Source organism: Cariama cristata, unplaced genomic scaffold (assembly GCF_000690535.1).
Source record: "Cariama cristata isolate BGI_N322 unplaced genomic scaffold, ASM69053v1 scaffold9607, whole genome shotgun sequence".
NCBI lineage: Eukaryota > Metazoa > Chordata > Aves > Cariamiformes > Cariamidae > Cariama > Cariama cristata.
Genome location: NW_009626079.1, coordinates 35,644 through 56,679, shown reverse-complemented (window position 1 = coordinate 56,679; position 21,036 = coordinate 35,644). Strand labels below are relative to the sequence as shown.

Below are 21,036 nucleotides of genomic sequence, written 5' to 3'. Positions count from 1 at the left end.
TTAATATTATTAATAATAAGAATATACATTATGTTAATAAAATATGTTTAATGTTATGATATATCTAATAATACAATAGCTGTCAGAGTAAATGACAGAGGAGGTCTGTGCTACGATTTCACAGATGTGGCCTGAAGCAGAGGATCGTAATGGGGTCTGCCCAGGTCTCTCAGCAAGGCAGAAACTGGAAAAGTGAGATATTGTCAGGTCCAGGCCAGGTATCAGGATCCGTTGGGTTTTTTGCCACCAGAATATTGGACAGACAGCCAAAAGCAACTTGGGATAAGCTGTCAGAGGCCTATCAGAGAATCAAGTTCTTTCTGTTGTCGTCATTAATGTTTCTATCAAAGAATCTTCAATTTCCATCTGGAAATTTGGAAAGACTCTGCAAATCAGGAGTCAGTGATAGAGCTAGTGTGCATTGGTACAAATTAAAAGTGCAAAAGAAAAAAACAGTATGAGATCAAAGTTTGCAGTTTGGTTTTGTATTTAGGGTTATCAGCAATATAAAGTTTGCAGTTTGGTTTTGTATTTAGGGATATCAGCAATAGTTACATATTTACTAATTGATTTCTCTGATTTGCTTTTTTAAATCTTTTTTCCCCCAGAGGTACCAAAAACAGAGAAAACCTTTGAGGAGAGACTGATTTTGAAGGCATTCCTACTGAAGTTTGTGAATTCTTATGCACCAATTTTTTATGTTGCCTTTTTTAAAGGAAGGTAGGATAAATGCCCTTTACGTATAGATATTTGTGTGTGTATGTATGTGTGTCTGTATTAGTGGATCTGCGTTTTAAAATGGGCATAAAGGGCTACCTAACTAAGTCTGGGACTGGCCACCTCCACTAGCTATGAAAAAATATCATAAACAGAGTTGTCTAAAGCTTGCTTTTGAAAGGCAGGGCATAAAGTTGAGTACTGTCCTGTCCCTCTGCTAAGTAGGGCATTGTTCTGAAATGCAATCGTTTTAGTTTTTTTTCTAAAATAAAAATAATTCACACCTCAGAAAATAATTCCTTTTAATTAAAAAGACTGTTACATTTATGAGTGAATGGTAGTGCTTACAGGTCTTCACTTTCCACATTTTAGCAAATTTTTCTTGGAAGCATCGTTTAGCAAAGATAAATTTTCCTATTTCATTTAAAATTATAGAACTACTTTCTCTATAACTTTCTCAACATTTTGCACTATTCTCCCGTATCAAGTTAAATTAAAAAATAGTTATAGTGAACTGGAAGTCGCATGTTTTGGCAAATGAACTGATTGACCAAAAAGCTAATTCAGCTGTCCTGCTAAATAAGTGTGACTTCCTATGGGTTCAGGATCATTGTCTTTTGGGACCCAGTTATCCACAGTATAACATATGCTTTTGAATGGGAAGCTTAAAATGATTGTTTGCTAAAACTTTGGCAAAAATGTTTAAAACATCCTCTGGATTCTGTTTCATACCATTTTTCTGTTCCTTTTGGGGGCTGTAAAGTTTGTTAATCTATACTCTTCACTAATCCCATTCAGCATCATTGATTTAAGAATTAACGACACATTTTAATAGCAGTTGTAAATATTGTAAGACATTAATGAAAAATGTCACCAATTTCTTTCCCTTTTAACTATATTTTTGTGTTGTATGGTTATAATAAAGTCAATCTCACGGTTTCTCCTCTTGTAGTCAGAAGAACCTTGACTGTGTATAGATGTGTAAATGACTCCATTCAGAGCATTACTCAGATGCAAGAAAATGTGAGTTAGGATATGCATTCCCAGTTTAGTTTGTGATCTCTAATCAAGAGAGGGAGATTAGGGGTTTTTTTAGCACAGAGAAATATTGTATTATAATTATTTTGTCAAAATGTAGTAGAAAAAAATTTGTATTACTTTGAAATAGTTTTAAATAATCAAAGTTGAATAAGTGTTGAGTCTTTTAAAATTCATGTTGAAATAGCTAGTTCTGAAATATTTTAGCTAATATGATTGAACAGTTATGTTAACTTTTTTCCTATTTTTATATTATTTCTTATATTGTTACTGCTTTCAGATTTGTTGGCCGCCCTGGTCATTATGTATATGTGTTTGACGGTTATCGAATGGAAGAGGTAAGTACGTATGAAATTCAACAAAAAAAATCCTTAACAAAAAGAGGTATGTGTACAGTGTATTTCAGTGGAGCCTAGACAATAAGGGGAAAATAGAAAACATGCTTAAAGACGTTAAATCTTCAACATAAGTAGATAACCCCAAAATTTTCCAACTGAGGCACCTGTATGTTCTTTCTTTCTGAAGTTTTGAGTACTTCATGGTCTTTCTTAGGTGAAACTTCACCATTTCTGTGCTTTACAACTGGGCACTAAGGCGCAAATGTTACATGGTTTGACTGAGGCTCTTGGGAAACCTACAGCGGAGCTGGAACTTGAATCTGTCTTCTCATTCTGTAGATCACTAGAAGCTCAGCAATTCTAATAGCTTAAAAAGCTGTAGCCATTTTGTGCTAAACCTGTAAACATGTTTGGTTTTTTTCAAAATTCCTTTTAACTACTGCGGGTATTCCTTTGAAAATCAATAGACGTACTCAGGGTTTTACAATAAAGCTTATGTATAAGTCTTTGCAAGATTGAAGACTTTCTTTCCCCTTGGGAGACATCAGGTTGGAAGAGTATTGGTGATACTGCATTATGTTTATTACATTGATTATATAGTAAATATTTTAAAAGGCAATATAGTAGCCCCAGGGCACAGTAAGTTATTTCAGAGTTCTGCATATTTTCCATAATGCAGTTTTATGAGTGGAGATGAAATACCTTGTTAAGCATAGAATTGCAATGATTGACGAGCTCTGTGCTCCTGCATAAATTGGTGGCAGGGGCGATGGGCACATATAGATGTCGGTAGCTCTCCCAAGTGGGTACTTTTAATTCTCTTAATCCCTTCACACTCTATGGTTTTGTTTAATTACAGTGTGCTCCAGGAGGCTGCTTGATGGAACTCTGTATTCAGCTGAGCATCATTATGCTTGGAAAACAACTGATTCAAAACAATCTGTTTGAAATTGGAATCCCGTATGTATTCCACCCAGCCTTCTCCATTACCATGCGTTATTCCTATGACACAGTAAATTAAAGGCTTGATCCTTATTCAGCTGAACAGGACTTTTGCCACTGCCTTCAGTGGGTTCTAATTGAATGTGATGATAAATGAAATTTTTGGTTGTGGTGCAACGATCTGGTTGTATTTTATGTTGAATAATTGCCTATATCTGCAGTAAATGGCCTAAAGAAAGTGATTGAATATATTAAATAATTGACCTAAATTAATTTTAGAAACCTGGGAAAACAGGCAAGGTATGATAGATCTCTTGGGAAGTTTTAGAGAAGCTTTCAGGGTAGCAGTATTGAATACAAATTAGTATAAAGTGGAGGAGAGATGGCGTGGAGAAAAGCAATAGCTCATAAAAGGTGTTAAAATGTATTACTTGATCTATGACTGTTTTATGGGTTTACAGATGAAGTCCACATGTATCTAAGACACTGCCTGTGTGTCAGTGTGTCACTGTATGATGCAGGAGCTAGAGTATGGGAGAGATGCTGACGCGCTGCTCAGGGGCTATCTGCCACAGGATGCTCAGTGCACAGTGTCCTCTGTGCTCCAAATACAGCAAGAAATCTCTCTTGGTCTGTCTCCAGTGTCAAGGGATCTTCAGGGACTGAGAATTCACTGAGAATGTCGTGCTCCTGCCTTCTGGGAGGTTTACTCTTGTTTCTGTTAACTGAATCATCCTTGTTGGTGGCAGTGGTCTGTGAAATGTTGTATTAGATGAAGAGTCTGGCTTAGATGCAAGCCTCAACTCCACTGAATTTAGTCAGAGTCTTTCAACTCTGGTGTCAGTAGCTTTTGGATCACATCCCTAAGGAAGACCTTGAAGATGCTAACTAGAAACCAAGATGAATAATGCTTAAAAGATTATGAAATATTTTTAAAATGAGCCCTTTTCCTCCCTTTTCCTAGCAAGAACTTTTTTTTTTTGGAAGTAATTTAAATAGAGAGAAAAAGAAATTTCCCAAACAAATCAGATGTGGGTTATGGATGGTTTCATTATTCTTGTTCAAAGTTGAATAGGGAGGCCTGTTTTCTGTCTACATCTCATTGAGTTTACAGTTTATTTTGAGAAAAGGGTGGTAAATCATTCCCAAAATATCTGACATGTTGAAGGCTTAAAACTTTCTCAATGTAAACCTGGTGTGATTTTTTTCCCATCTTCCAAAACTTACTGCTACTGGACTTTTTTAATGGGGATTTTATGATGTTAGAAATACTATATTTATAATTTTTGATTCATGAAAGCAGAGGCTGATCCAGTCCAAACAGAAAATTCCTGTCAAATTATTTCTCAAATCCCTCACTACAACTCTCGGTGCAAGAATGTGACAATTTCACCCCATTTTTCTCCCTCATTTCTGCTCCCCCAGCCTTCTGCCAACAACCTATGGTGGCCTCAATTTTTCAAACTGAATAACTATTTAAAAACAAACATATTTTCATCCTCTCCTTCCCAGAGAAATATCTAATTTCAGTCACAATGCTATCTTGTCATCCTGAAATAAGCACATCTGGTTTTCCTTTGCTTGTCTGCATTCTCAAGAAAATCACGTGTGTATCTGTATGGCTCGGCCCTTCTCACCAGACCTGTTTGCACCAGGAGAAGCACAATGCTTTACCAAAGTTAATTAAATCAGTTAACCTTCTATTTCTGCATGGACCACTCTGCTGGTTTGGACTAGATCCTTAGTGGTACGGTATTCTATCTCGTCAGCCCCACATACCCAGGCACACACAGACACACTTTGAGTACTGATCAATCAGATTTTCAGAGGGCTGTGCATAGGTCTGCTATGGACACATATAAATCCAGACCAAAAGGGACTCCAAACACACATGTATTGTAGAAGTAGTAGTTCTGGCATGTCTGTGTCTCACACGTAATCTACTATATCTATACATGCTGTTGTTAGGAGATGTGACAGATGTATAGATAAACATACCCTTGCTCTCTGCCCTCCAACTTTCTCATCTGGCTTCCTGCTGTATCCTATTCTCTCTGTTCTGCTACCTGTTTTTCTTGGTAATCTCTTACAGTCAGCTCATCTCCTCTGTTAGATCATCCTTTTTCTACCGATAAGTTTTTTATTTTCCTTCCCAGCATATCTCTGTCTTCATCAGGCCCTTAGTCTATTTTCCAGTGTCTACTTTTGCACCGTGATGACCACCTCCTGTGGCAGAAAGATAGATCAACCTTTTCTATCTCCAGTTTCAGCAGCTGCATTTTTTTTTTTTTCTCCCTTGCCTTGTGCCTCTTTGGAAGGAATGAGAGTCAGAGTGAATAACACAGATTCTTCCATTGGCTCCTTGTATTTTCACTGAGGGCAGAGTACAAGGGCTACAATCAACCTCACCCATATGGAGAGGCAGAAGGGACTACCATAAATGGTGATTTGCTCTTCAGAATCCGGAACTCTCCTCTATACGTCTGTAAGATGGAAGTATCTCTCTGCTAAGTTATATGATAACCCAGATCAAAAATGTTCTTCCTTATTGAAAACATGGGATTTCAGGATTGTTTTCAGGAAACCTTTTGATTTCTTTCAGTGTAAAACCCAAGGCATTTTAATTGCTTTGCAGAAGATCACAAAGCCTTACTCCCATTTGCTGTCTTTCCCTCAAAAAAATACTACTAAGTAGATGATAGACTGAGTTTATAAGCAACAGCCATCTATTATGTCTCTGACACCCCAAATGTTTCTGCAATTGGAAACCATCATTCAATATGTTCATTCTGGCTTATCCACGGTCAGTGCTGGCTGACGAGTTATGGAGTTAAACTTCAGATCACAGCCCTGCATTGTTTGGGGTCATTAGGACACATCCTTGCTTTTTGCTTCAACGTTTCTGGGGAAACTGTTAGGACAGATGTGACTTGCTGGTCTTCTAAACCTTTCTGTGATTTCTTTTTCGATTTCTGCACCCAAGAATATCAAAACAGCTGGGTAAATGAACAACATCTGAATTATGGAAAACTAAGCCTTCTTGAATTGAAATGTGTGTTCTGTGGGGCTGGAATTCACAAGTTTAACAGATGTAAATATGCCACAGTTCACTCAGATGTGTCACATACCATAATTCTTTTACTGTTGCTACAGGAATTGACCGTAAAAGGCTGCAGGGCTTGAGAGCCTTAACCTAGGGTTCCTTTAAGACTCCTTTACTTCATTTCTGTTTTCCTGAACTTGTTGAAAAAAATCTGTGTGATTATTTTATTACTCTCTGTCTTTGACCTTGGTGATAAACCCTTAGGTTGAAATCCTGGCCCTACTGAAAATAATGGCAAAACTCCCACTGACTTTAATGGGGCCATGATTTTGGCCTTTTTATTCAACATCAGTTTCCATCACTTACTTCAAAATGCACTTAACTATGCCGGATGAGAATACCAAGAGTTAATAAAATAAATTTAAACACACCCTTTTGTAGCTATTATCTTTTACTTTGCTTTTCACCTTTAATAAATCATTCTTAATTGATGGGGTATTTTTTTTCTTTTTTTTTTTTCTTTCCTGTTTTTGGTGGTTGTTTTCTTCTGCTTGAGAAATCAATAAATCCCAAACACAACTGAAACTCTCACAGAGTCCAGGAGGTCTGAATGTACCAAGGAAACATGACCATACCATAAATCCGTGGAACAAAATGAGAGATTAAAGTCCTTTTGTTCTCCCCCTGCCTCCTTCTTGTACCCCCTGCCTGTGAACATGAGAAGTTCTCTCCTTATGTGAACAGGCTGTAGGAATATGACTGAAGAAAAGCCTGGACCTTCACTGCTCCTTCCCCAAAGCATCAAACAAAATTACAGGCAAGGACACAAGAGTCTGAATCACTGCGCTTCCTTTTCTCTAGACACAAGTGCTCTAGCTACTCAACTTAATAGTCTTCTCTGTCTAGCTTTCTCCCCGTACACTTTTCTATCATGCTACAAAGGGAAAAGCATCAACTGGAAGGATAATCTTAAAACCCACACAATGTAAATAATCATTCATTCCTGGCTGCTGGATTCTAGGGGTTTTCTGTCTTTTCATGTAGAGTCTCCATTTACATCTCTCTTCTAGCAAGTATTCCCTTGCAATACTTCAAATCCAGTTCTTGATGACTGTCACAGGTGATCTGCCTTTGCCGTACCCAAGGGCATTTGTCAACCGAGAGTCTTGAGAAATTGGTAAACTGATTCTCAGTTCCAGTCTTTCTGGCAAGGCCTGGTGGAGCTGCATCGTGAGGACTGCACAGCCACCAAAGATTCAAAGACTTGTGCCAACAAAATAATTTTCCTGCATCTGTCCTATTTCAACCTGCCCCCCAGCTGCCCTGCCTCTCCAGCCTCTATATGTTCCACTCTGTCTCCACAAATTTCTCGTTTTTCCCAAGTCATGGTCATATCTTCCCCTAGATCCCCCAAATCCTGCTATGCCTTTTTACTCTATAAATAGAGCAACTGTTGAGTCATCTGTCTGTTTTTTTTAAAAAGTGTAAGTGCGCTATGTGCTTGTGGCACAGCCGGGATCATTTTGGTTTTGATTTCTCTCTTCTTTTCCTCATCTTTTTTATCAAAAGCTTGTGGGTTCTTCAGGGGTGGGATATTTTCCTCTAGTGATTTTCTGCTCTCTTCGGATGCTGATTACCTTGCATAATGTGATGCTTATTGGTTATATTAGGAATTATGAACAGCGTAATTAAACCATGTTCCCACCTCTTATCTAACACAACAGTTTGGTGCCAATCCCTAGTTAGAAACCACAGGGTCATTTTTAACTGCTCTAGACGTAGCCTTCTGACAAAAATCTGTTCTTCATTTTCTTTCTCCCTAATCCTACATTCATTCTTCTTTCATGCTATTCGGTCTGCTTAAGAACGTATCTTGCTTTTTGATATTCACTGGCAAAAGGACCAGAAATAATAACTATTCTACGGTTCTTCAATTTCCTCTGTTTGTCCACATTCGTATGGCTACTAGTGGGGTCACAAAACTTTGCTGAATGTGTCTCTTCAGCACAAAGCTTCTCGGAGACTCATCCTGAATGGGCAAACCTACCTCTTTCTCACTGGTGGGGCTGCCTGGCAGAAATCAGAAGCTAAAATAGCTCTTGATTATCATTGTCTGCCAACTTTGTTTAAAAATGTTCATCTGAGTAATTAAAAAACAGGTTTCACGCACATGCATTTAAAAAGCTTACTCAGTTTTAATAGCACAATCATATGTGCAGCTATAGGGCTCTGCAAAACTCATTTTCACTGCCCTACTGCTGTATAGCTGGAGAATAACACTGTGCAAATCCCTGTTCTCTGTTCCTTTAACTTTCTGACACATTTCTGTTTGGTCTCAAACTTCACATGCTTGGATATGACACAAAGGTACATTTTTTGTGGAAAATTTGAAAGAATTAGTTTGGCTTGCTTTCAGTTAGTTGATCCTTTAAAAAATGCGTAAAAATAAAAATAAGAACACTCTTCAAAGCTTAAGTCAAAATGGTTAAAGGTGCCACTCCTCATGCCTGGCTTATAGATAGCCAGATGAAAAATTAAAAAATATTCTGAGCAACTGAGCCCTGGATTTAGTGTATTCCCAAATAAACATTAAAAACAACAACTATTGTTTTAGTTACTGGGTTCTCAGGGGAGTTATGTGTATGTATTAAACTCCATAACTTGACTCCGTGGTGCTATAACCGGAGGATTAGATCACACATGTACAGAATTCACATCTAAACACACCCAAATTTTATCTCAGCTGCTGCTCAGTGACAGTGAGATGCTCTTCAATCTCATCTGCCCACAGAAATGTGAGGGACATTTATAGCTCAGTTCATTTTATTGGAACAGAAATCAGCACTGTCTTGAACTTATTGTTCACTGTCCTCTGAGAGTCCCTCACATTAGGAAATTAATTGGGCTATGCTGGAAGAGCATCCTGGGAATTCTTTGATTGTTTTAAATCCTGTCCCCAGTCTTCTACCCTCTGAATACTACATCACCTCTGTCACACACAAGTTCCCTTGATTGCCATAAAAGCAGAGGCGGGGGTAAAGGAAATTTTAGTGTCTTGAAATGGCTGAGCTTGCATGATGTAGGAGGTAAATGTCTTTGTAAGGATCCATCTAGTTCTTTCTTGTCAACTACCTTAAATCTCCCCACCCTTTTATTAAAACTGTGTAAACTGAATGTTCTAGGTACTGAAAGTGTTTGGCTAGCCACAATATATCTGGTTACTGGCAAAGTACTGCGGGTGTTACCATCAGACTTATGACCTACATCTTAGCTGTACCTGGAACAAAAACTGGAGTTGATCTGTTGATTTTTGCAGCTTTGTGAACCTGGGACTGACAGGGCCTGATGCAATCTAGATCTGGTTTAAGAGTGCCTGCCAATCCCCATTTCTTCCATACTGGTGGTGAACTTGAATGGGTCCTGTAAACACTGGTCGGTGTAGAAATTTTGCAGCTACTGTGGTCATTTCCAGGCTGCTATAGAGCCTTGTGCTATGGGGTGACACAGTGTTCCTGTGGGGTCAGCGTGTATTTGGGAACAAAGAAATAAACCTACCCAGCAAAGCCTTTAGTGTGTTTGCCAGCTTGCCTTTCCCTGCTACTGACGTTAGGGTCTGAGAAAGCAGTTCTGCTTAACTGGAGGTACAAATGAAAACCCCTACCATTTCCCCATGCACTGCTGTCTCCAGGCCACACACCTCTAGTTCAAAGGATTTATCGCAAGCTGTGGAGAAAAAGTTGGTGGGAGAACCCTGCTTACACTACTGGCAAAACATCACTGGAATTAGTCTGGATTTTCACTCACATGGCACGTATGTGAAGAACTATAAAATAATGTCATACATACTTGTGAAAGATAAATTTCACCTGCAAAATGAAGGTATACAATAAGTATAAAACTTGATGTTTTATGCTAATTCAACTGTATTTCACTTCCTTGATATTGAAGAAATATCTCATTCTATTGCATTTTTCCATGGGAATTTCTCAATGTGAAAATAACATGATGTTATTGATGCATATACATTTAAAGTGTCATCTGTGGGGGGCATTGGGAATGCTTTACTCTTCTTTTAGAGATGGATTCATTTTACTCTGGGATTATACTACTTATGAAATTCATGTAATTATCAGTGTTGTGAAATTTGTATCCCCATCTCAGTGGGACAGTGATTGATGCTACTATTCATACCGAGGTCCAAAGAAATACTTGCACAAATAATTGCTCATCCACGTGAGTAATTTATAGTCTGACCAAAATGGACAATATTATTGTAAAACATGGTCAAAGTGAGAACCTCTGATACCTCTTCTGATCTAGGGTAGCCAGGAGACATAACTGATCTGTGTTTACTTACGAAACGGTAGGAAATGTTTTTGTTTTTCTGCTTCACCAGCAGCAAAAACTCACCAGCATAGTTAGTCTTGCAAGACGTATACTTTTGAGGTAGTAGAAAGATTTCCTGACTGAAATCGGGAATTTCCAGGTCTCACCATAACAGTGGTTGTGTGTTAGCTCAGCATTCTACCTTTACAAACACTGTGGCATATCTGAAGGAAAATTCAGAACCTCTAAAACTCTTATAAGAAATCTCTGAAGGAAGATTATACTGTTGTGCAAGTACATAAAGCATTTAACTTCTGGTGAAGTAAGTTTTTCAGGGTCTACATAGACCTGCATGCTTTGCCTTATACATGATTGGTAAACTCTCAGGAAAAAAAAAATTACTTCAGAAATACAGATTTTTCACATAAGCATTCAATAAATGTTTGAATTTTGATGTTAGTAATTACAGAATTCTGTAGTTTCCAGTGACTTAGGAATAAACTTGCAGAAAAGTTCCAGTGAACTCCAGTTCCTCCCCAGTGAGTTCCAGTATGGGCTGCATTGTGGAGTACTGAAGAGGCTATTACTGCACATATCCCAAGTGACACTTTTCTATCAATAATTTATTACTGAATTTGAAGGGACTAAGGTAGGATTTGTCTTTGTGTGTGTCAGGAGTGATACACCTCTCTGAGACCAAATTCGGCTGACTTTGCTGAAACTCTCTCACGAATCTGATTCTTTCTGTTTGAACCCTGTTTGCATGTTAGGTGAAAGCAAGGGAAATGCATTTCACCAGGATGAAAGGCCATTAGTAAAACTAAGACATTGCTTATAATTAACATTTCATAGGTACGTATTTTATTATTTTTATAAGTTGTAGCATCATTTTGGTTAAAAAAAAGAGTGCTTCTCCTTTAAGACTCCACAAGCAGCATCTTTTTTTGTCTGTTTAGACAAATTCATTTGTATGTCCTTGTGACAAGAGAGCACTGGAACCTGAAGAGCTGCAGGTGTTTTCTGGTGGTCACAGGGCTGGCTTTAAGTCAATAATACTAATTTTTAGAGTCCTAAATGGCTTTGGACCTATCAGTATCTTGGAGACATTTCTTTTTTGTGGTGCTGCAGATTTATTAGCAGATGTGCTCATTTCCTTTTGCTTTGAAAAACAGGGAGTTTTTCTGCTAAAATTTTCGTAAGTCCATCAAGTTTAGGAATCAGTACATTCTTGCACCCTCTTTGTTTGGCAATATGTCTGGTCATTTTCACCTTAAATGTATACTATATTGGAAGTTTCCAAGTTTCATGCTGAGAGAAAAGTGCACCTGTGCTAGATATGTGGTATGAAGGTACCACATTACTTTCTAGTATTATGTTTTTTTCTTTCTTTCTTTCTTAAGGGAGAGGTGCTGAGTGTGTTGGTTTTGTATTATTGATATCATTTAGGGCCAATGTGCTTGAGCTTCAGGAAGGTGCCCATCCAACACGTATCTAGAGAGAAACAATTATTAAAAAGTACTGGGTTCAACTCCATTTTAACACCGTTACACTGTTGTAACTTTCCTTTTGACGCAGGAATACAGTAACTGCTGCCCCTCGCAGCCTGGCACCTGTCAATATGCAGCATCAGAACTTTGAATGATGGTGTAATTTAAGCCTATGGGGCACCAAAGTAACATGATAATACATTTTGTGTTGCTGTGCAAAGACTTGGGTCAAATCTTGTAGGGGAGGGGAAAAAAAAAAAAAAGACTTGGATCAATATGAAATTTTGTTCCTCAGGAAGCTAAAGAAGCTCTTCAGGAAGCTGAAGGATGAAAGAACTGAGCCAAAGGAAATGGTCACCAACCAGTCAAAGGACCCTCAGCAATGGGATCTTGACTACATCTTGGAACCTTTCACTGGGCTGACTCCAGAATACATGGAAATGAGTAAGTTTTCTGAATTCCCTTTCCCTTTCTGTGATAACCATAGCTTTACATAGGACCAATCACCATATATCATGGGACTGTATGTCATAAAATGGCTTGATAAAGGAGGGAAAAACCCCAAACACTTGTAGTTTGCAGAAATTACATGCAAGAAAGCAGGGCTATGAGATAACCACATTACCAGCATAGCAACAATGATAAGTCCTAGTATCTGTTAATACTTCTACTGTGAGAGTCCAGTGTTCCCAACTGAGAAAAGTGCATAGAAACCATTCAGCCACAGAGTCACAGGACAGGTAAGGTTGGAAGGCACCTCTGGAGATCATCTAGTCCAAACCCTTCCTCAAAGCAGGGTCAATTAGAGCAGGCTGCTCAGGGACTTGTCCGGTTGTCCAGTTGAGTTTTGAATATTTCTAGGGTTGGAGACTGTACAGCCTGTCTGTGCAACCTATTCCAATATTTGATCACCCTTACAGTAAAAAGTTTTTTCTTATGTTTGAATTTAATTTCCCATATTTCAATTTGTGCCATTGCCTATTGTCCTTTCACTGGGCACCCTTGAGAAGAATCTAGCTCTGTCGTCTTTAATCCACCCAAAAGGTATTTGAACACATTGGTAAGATTGCCCTGAGCCTTCTCTTCTTGTGGTACAACAATCCCAGCTTCTCCTTGTACATCAGATCCTCCATTCCCTTAATCAGCTTAGTGGGTCTTCACTAGATTCACTGCAGTATGTCCATGTCTTTCCTCTACTGGGGAGCATAGGACTGAAAGAGCACTCCAATTGTGGTCACAATAGGGCCGAGCAGAGAGGAAGGATCCCCTCTCTTGACCTGCTGACAATGCTCTTCCTAATGCACCCCAGAAGGCTATTGGCCGCCTTTGTGGCTATGGCACATCGCTCATTCACGTTCAATATACTGTCCACTGGGACGCCCAGGTCTGTTTTTTGCACAGTTGCTTCCCAGCTAGTCACTTCCTAGCATCTACTGATGCTTGGCGCTATTCCTCCCCAGGTGCAAGACTTTGCATTTTCCTTTGCTGAACTTTGTGAGGTTCCTCTTGGACCATTTCTCCAGCCTGTTGAAGGCCTTCTCAATGGCAGCACAACCATCTGGTATAACGCCTCCCAAAATTAAAATTGCTCATTAATATTTCAAATGTAGTAAGAATATGTAGATTCCAAAATATAAATGTGTATTTTCTTGTAGAAGTAAATTACCCTTTATGACAGAAAACTGTAGGAATATGTTTTTAGATGACTTAGTTCATGACTGAATGTTACATCACATTGAATCACAGACATAGCATTCCCATCTATGTTTAAATTAAAATCCACATGCATATAGAACAGGAAAGAACCTGTAAGAGCTTCTTGGTCAGCTGAAAGAGATAGTGGAATGGAGATCTGTTATTCCCATTTTACTCATGGAGCACTGCGGCATGCAGGTATTGAGTTGGCCACATTTTCTAAGGAAATCTAGGGCACACTTGGGAATTATTTCTGTCTCCCACCTTTCGTACCAGTTCTTTAACCAGCACATTCTCTAGTTTTTTAAGTAGCATGTGTGTACCTCCTCTTCATGCATCACCCTGCTAGAGTGACTGACATCACTAGTGCTGTGCCCTGCCGGACATTTGGTCATCTTTCAAACCAATGTAAAGCAGGAGCAACTCTATTAAAGTCAGTAGTATTCTAATTTTGTAAAGCTGGTGACCGCCATGTGCATATTACCTATATGTTCATATGTGCTTGTTGTTTTTCACAATTAATTAAATTGCTGCTAAACTATGGCAGACATCAGTACTTTTTCAAGGTTGCTCCACAGTTTGCTTTTCCACATTAGAGGAGATAAATCTGTTGGTGGAAACCCAGGTGGCACTGGGAGCAATTCTTTCTTCAAGTGGCAAGATGTCACCAGTTATTTATTTGGTAACCACACTGTCACATCAGGGAGACAGCAGTTCCTGATTTCCGTGAGATGGGATCCAGGAGCTGGATCTGCTGCTTCACAGAAGTGCCTCCCTCAAAATGCAATGTCTATCAGAGAGGAACTGTATGCACTTTTTATTATCTGCAAGTATGGATTGCTGACATTTTAGGGACTTGATCCATCATTTGCGTATCATTAAAAGACTCTCTGATTTAGGATCTGAAGTCAGCATGGCCACTGTAAGTCATTTGAGATGTAGCATTAGAGTGTTTTCTGCTCTCTGGAAGGTAAGAACCAAGAAAGAAACTTTAAAGCACTGAGTTTGTTCAAATAAAATATCATAATAATTTATTATCATTTTAACATGTTTGGCACTGTGCCATTGTCCTCAGTAGTTATAATTTGGAAGTCTGGTCCCTTTGGCATCTTCATTGCACTTTGCTCAAGAGAAGATGTAACTCCGTTGCCCAAAGTTGCGCTGATACTTACGAAATGATGTTTGAAATCCCGAGTACAGTATCTAGCCTGTATAAATGGATACACAGAGCAAACTTTTTGGTGTAATTCTGCTTTGTAAGGAATCCTCTGTTGCCTCCTCTCAGCTTCCACTGAGATTGTTTGATCGTATTCATCTCCATGCCTCCACTTATACTCATCCGCTGCTCCAGCAGGAGCAGGTCAAACACTGGGATAAAAGGAGTACGCTATAGATGAATTAGCTGAGGAAAAATATCAAACATCTGATAGAGAATTCCAAAGTGAAATATACCCATGCCTTCTTTCTCAGTCTAAAATGTGTTTGTTTTAAACTCCAAGGAGTATCTCTACGACTCAACAGAACCCAGGAGGACAGAGGTGCAAATAATCACCAAATAACTCAGTCTAGCACCCCTGGGACACGATTCAACTTCAACTGTCCTCAGGGAAATGAACCTGAGAGGAAGCAGCACGCAGGGATGCTAGGGAGTAAGTAAGAGGCCAGGCTCTTCTTGCCAGATGCAAACCAAATTGCAGCGTACTCTTCAGCTCTGTAACTGCCTCATGAGTAGACCCCGGAGAGGCAGGGAAGGAGAAAGGGGCAATGGTATGGGTGAGGCAGGGGGAAGGAGAGAAAGAGAAATAATCTAGGCAAACCCAAGCTTTAGGGCATAAAGGTATTCAGGAGAGAACCACAGCTTGTCAATGGGCATATTATCTAAACCCAGACATCTGTTAAATATTGTATGTGACAACTCCTGTTTTAACAAGCCACTATTCTCAAAACATCTGAAAGAGAATGCATTTTATGACCAAAAAAAAAGTGACTATCATGTATGGCTTATCTCTATACATAGAAATAGCTTTACTGATTTACAGATATCATTTATAATTTTCATATAAATGCATATATGAAGGTTTATGTAATGATAGATTTATGTAAATATATAAATATATAAGTGTATACGAGGTATTTTATACAATGGCAGATTTGGGGATCTCTTTTATGGATATGTTTATGGATCTGAACCTTGCCTTCTGTAGTGCCATTAAGTTGATATAAAGAAGCCCTGACCTGCTGTCATCTCCCCCTCAATTGTTTCAACTGACCTTAGGACCTGGCTGTGTGTCACAACCTCTACTACCTTATCCCCTTCTGCACATGATGATACTTTGTTGAAAAATTTTCCTTTAGGATTTATTTTTTCCACACACTACTTCAGCTCAAGATGATTTTTCCTCCTGGAAACTTTAAGCAAACTTCTTTGTAATTTTTGAGTTAAACAATGATGAAAAAATATAGACATTTCCCCTTGTAAACATTTTCATATGTTTTTATGCTGAGACATAACTCAGAAATGTCTGCACTTTAACATCCAAAATTTCCTGGTTAGCTAGTTCTCCCTAAGGACAAGGACCTTTAGTTACTGGTAATAAACAAACAGAATAAATACAACTGTTTATAAATATTTAATTTCTTGTCCTTGCACATCTGTGGTAGTTGATCTTATTCGTTCTGGGAGATAGAGCACGCGATCGGTTGCAGCATGAATGGCTAATTACGGCGAAAGCCACTGGCAGGGTAAGGGGGAGCCAGACTTCTTCCCAGTTACAATGGGCCGGAGACTGCTGAGTACGCTCTGTGATAACCAAGAAGTGCGGCTGACTGATACAGAAGGAGGATGGAGCCTTGAGCGTGTTATGAACTAGAATATCCCACTTTCCAAACATTATATACTGTTGCTTTCTCCTACTTGTAGTTGGACGTAATACAAAGTGCCCAGGTGTGGGAGGGAACTCTTTCCACTCTCTGTTACCAGTGGCAAACTCCCATTGCATCTGAGATGATGCCGTCACCCTGATTTGAGACATCTGTGTAGGAGATCACCCTTGATTCATTGATAAGGACACCACTTAGATGCAAAGGTCCGCCTTGTTGGAATAACTTGTAGTATCAGGGTCTAAGCTACTGCTGTTATAAATCACTAGACACGAAGCCTGTGTTTTAGATTAGTCCCTTGTGCCTAGATCATAAACAATGTTGAGTGCCTCATCCTGCAGTCATTCACGGATAATTAGATGCCCAGCAAATGAATGGATGAATTACTAATCTAAACATTTGTTTACAACAGGAGAATAAGCTTCTCAAGTGAAGAGACCAGCTCACTGAGCCTTGTAGTATGCCACAGCAAGCTATGGCCTGCCCCTGGGATTCAAGACAAATGTGCAGCAAATGAAACTCAAGCTGCATCTCCCCATCCCGCTCGTTGCCCCAGGTCCGTATCACTGTGCTCAGCTGTCAGATTCACTGCGGAGTGACTCGGACCACCCATGCTGGCAGGAAGCACTTTGTACGGCTCAGTGCTGAACCTGTCAGCTGGGATTGTTGGGAAGGCCATCAAGCTGAAATGGCGAGGAAAGAGGCAGTTACACAGCTTGTTTATCTATTTTTCTAAATTTGATTTGAGAGAGAGGGGGAAGGGAACCGATGCAGCAAGTGCAGAGGAAGCTTTTTTTTTCCCCTGAATTGCTTAAAAAGGCAGAATGACTGGGATGTAAGTAGAGGTATGATATTAAGGAGAAGAGGCAAATCTGGCTGCTGTTTCAGAACTTATTTCTTAATTTTCACACTGATTTACTCAGGCAAGCTCACACTGGTATCAGTGGCTATCTGCTCAACCAGGAATGAAGCAGCTGAATAAGAAACTGTAGACTGGGCTTACTGTAGCCTTTGGGTTCCCCCATCCAGATGATGATGGTGTTTCATGCAGAAACGAGCATGGACAGATTACATATCTGTGTGTGAATACTCACTACATTCAGGTTTGCCCTGACAGGATGCTCCTACTTTTAGGAATGGGTGACATCTTTAAGACTACACAGAAAGCCTCTGACTAAGCTGAGACTCTTCACTCTGGGTCTACCATTTGCTAGGCTGCACCCTAATCACAGGCAGTCCTCGCCTGTATGTATAGAGTCTCTTCTACTAATTTCTATCAAAGGGATTGACATGTGCCCTTTCTAATGGAAACCTGGAGTCTGGCCCACTCCCCACATGGAAAATCATATATTCTCTTTGCATTCCCTTACGCAGCAGATTAGCCCTGGTAGAGGGACCACTTGTCTGAAGGATAGTGTTTGGAGTGATCTCAGGATGTGTTTTGCAGAACGATATGCCACAGGTAAAGGCGTTTTTGATGATAGCTATCAATTCAGTTTTCGAATGACCATTTCAAAGCTGCTGGGGTTTCCTTTTGTTCTTATTTCTTATACTAGGAGGCCTGAAGCTTTAGAGAGGCTCCCCCCCCCGCCCTCGCCACCCACTCCCCTTGTTTAAGTCTAGGTAAGTTAGTAGAAATAGTGAGATTTACTGTTTTCTTTTTTTAAAATCTCCTGTATTTTCATGTTGGGAGATGTGGTTATGCCTTTATTCTTTGGAGTTTGATTCTGCAAAGTGGCAATCACTCTAGTCCATGTCAGCAAAGCCACTAGCACCATTAAAACAAGAGGCAGTGTGATGGCTAACAGGAACACTGAGCTGGTGCCTCTGATCATGATTGATATATTAACAGTAATTGAAATAGGTAGCTAGGACAGAGCTGGGAAATATAAGGCAAAAATTTATTTGCTTTTCTTAGATAAAATCTCCTATTAAGAAACTGAAATTCAAGTTTTCTTGAAGGATTGTGCCACAATAGTTCTGAACTGATTGACGGAGAGTCAGCAGCTGCAGTGTGGACACTGCAAGCAAATTCAGGGCAGCCGGTGGTAGGAATGATGATTTCATGGATTCTGACTTTTGCACAAAGTTGTATTTCAACAGTTACTAGATATCAGTTATTAGTTATTAGCAGATCCTGCAAAATCAAGTACATGACTTTCATATAATATAGAGCAAGCATCAAGACTAAGGCATTTAGGCAAGTCCACACTCGAGGCAGCAGGTGAACCCCCTCCTTGCCCACTTCACCTTCCCAGGTACCTCTGTACAACAGGTATGAGGCTCTGGATGTGGAAGGCCAGTCAGTGGATGATGTTGATGACAGTCCATCTACACCAGAAGTATTGCCAATGTTAGAAAGGCCTACCTTCCGTATCACAACCACCTCCATGAGAAGAAAAGATGGATTATAGTTGTAGGCGACTCTCTTCTGAGGAAAAGAGAGGGTCCAAGGTGCCGGACAGACCCTCCTTTTAGGGAAGTCTGCTACCTCTCTGAGGTCCGGGTCAAGGACATCGCTAAGAAACTTCCTAGCCTTACATGGCCCCCAGACTATCACCCATTACAGCCCTTCTGTGTTGGTGATGATGATGCCGCAATGTGTAGTCCAAGAGTGACCAAAGGAGACTTCAGGGCCTTGGGATGGTTGGTTAAGGTAATCTGGAGCACAGGTAACTTTTTCCTTTACCCTTCCCGTTGCTGGCAGTGACATTGGAAGAAACAGACAGATCCAGTCTGTTAATATATGGTTCTGTGGCTGGTGTCATCACAATTTTGTTTTTCTTGATAATGGGATGGCCTACACAGCACCAGGCCTGCTGGTGTCAGATGGGATTCACCTTTCTCAAAGGGGGAAGAGGGTCTTTGCTCAAGAGCTAGTGGGGCTCATATTGACAGAGCTTTAAACTGAAGTGGAAGGGGGATAGTATCAGGCTTGCCCATGACAAGCTGTCGGACAGCAGGCCAAGGTTAGAGGGACAGAGTGCTAGAGAGGTCCCTCAGCCTGTTGCTCTGAGATATGCTGGCTACACTGGAGCACACTTGAAGTCTTACAGAGATAAGCCAGAAGCTCTTGAGGTAATAGGAATCAAGAGGGAAACACCAGTGAAATAAGATAAGCCAGAAGCTCTTGAGGTAATAGGAGTCAACAGGGAAACACCAGTAAAATACCTCAAAGTAATTAAGGGGTGTTTCTCTAAGAAGGTGACATGGCCAACAGCCCAGGTGAAGTGCCTCTGCACCAACGTACGTACGCAGCACGGGTAACAAACAGGAGGAGTTGGAAGCCACCATACTGCTAGAAAGCTACAACCTAGCTGCCGTTACTGAAACTTGGTGGGACGAATCCTACGACTGGCGTGCGACTATCGGTGGCTACAGGCGGTTCAGAAGGGACAAGCAAGGAAGGAGGGGTGCAGAGGCTGGTCTCTACATCAAGAAATGGATAGAGCGTGAAGAGCTATCTCTGATGAATAGCCATGATTAGGTTGAAAGTTTATGGGAAAGCATTAGAGACTGAGGCAACAAACGGAACCTTGTAGATGTTGTCTACTACACGGCGCCCCATCAAAGGGATTAGAGACTGAGGCAACAAAGGGAACCTTATAGATGTTGTCTACTACAGGCCGTCCCATCAAGGGTAGTCTATTGGTGAAGCCTTCTTGCTCCAGCTACAGGAGGCATCATGCTCACAGGGTCTCATTCTGCTGGAGGTCTTGAACCACCCCAACATCTGCTGGAAAAGTAGCATGGTGAGCTGTAGGCGATCCAAGAGACTCCTGGAGTGCATCAAGGGTAACATCTTAGGCCAGGTAACAGACAGCCCTAACAGAGGGGATGCGATCCTGGACCTATTGGTCACCAATGAAAGTGAGCTAATCAGTGACATCAAGGGTGGAGACAGCCTGGGCTGCAGTGGTCATGCACTGGTTGTATTTGCAGTTCTGCAGGATATGGGCCAGCTGAAGAGTAAAGTCAGGACCCTGAATTTCAGGAGAGCAAACTTCTAGCTGTTCAAGGAGTTAGTCAATAGGACCCCCTGGGGAACTGCCCTCAGGGACAAGGGAGCAGAACAGAGCTGGCAGATTTTCAAGGATGCTTTCCATAGAGCGCAAGAGCTCTTGGTCTCCAGGTATAAGAAAAAAGGAAAGGAAGGCAAGAGAGCAGCATGAGAGCAGTCGAAACCTGCTGGTCAAACTAAAGGGCAAGAAGGAAATGCACAGGCAATGGAAGCAGGGACATGTATCCTGGGAATAGTACAGGGATGCTGCCTGTCTGTGTAGGGATGGGCTCAGGAAGGCCAAAGATTGTCTGGAGCTGAACTTGGCAAGGGATGCAAAGAATAATAAGAAGGGCTTCTGCAGGTATGTCAACCAGAAAAGGCAAGTCAAAGAAAGCGTACCCTCCATGATGAGCAAGACTGGCAAACTGATAACAATGGACGAGGAGAAGGCTGAGGTACCCAACAACTGTTTTGCCTCAATCTTCAGTGGCAACCTCGCTCCTCACACCTCTTGAGTGGATGGACCACAAGATGGGAACCGGGGGAACGAAGTCCCTCCCACTGCAA

General features: G+C 40.5%; 1 protein-coding gene across 1 annotated transcript in view; it reads left to right on the top strand.

The window, feature by feature from the left end:
- The first annotated feature begins 616 nt into the window (after nt 1–616).
- LOC104164523 (anoctamin-2-like) overlaps nt 617–21,036 on the top strand; it is a 39,839-nt gene continuing 19,419 nt past the window's right edge. The window contains exons 1-4 of the mRNA XM_009703873.1: nt 617–720; nt 2,036–2,093; nt 2,953–3,053; nt 12,187–12,335. Coding sequence (XP_009702175.1) covers nt 2,085–2,093; nt 2,953–3,053; nt 12,187–12,335 — 259 coding nt within the window. The 5' untranslated portion in view covers nt 617–720; nt 2,036–2,084. The remainder of the gene's footprint in view (nt 721–2,035; nt 2,094–2,952; nt 3,054–12,186; nt 12,336–21,036) is intronic.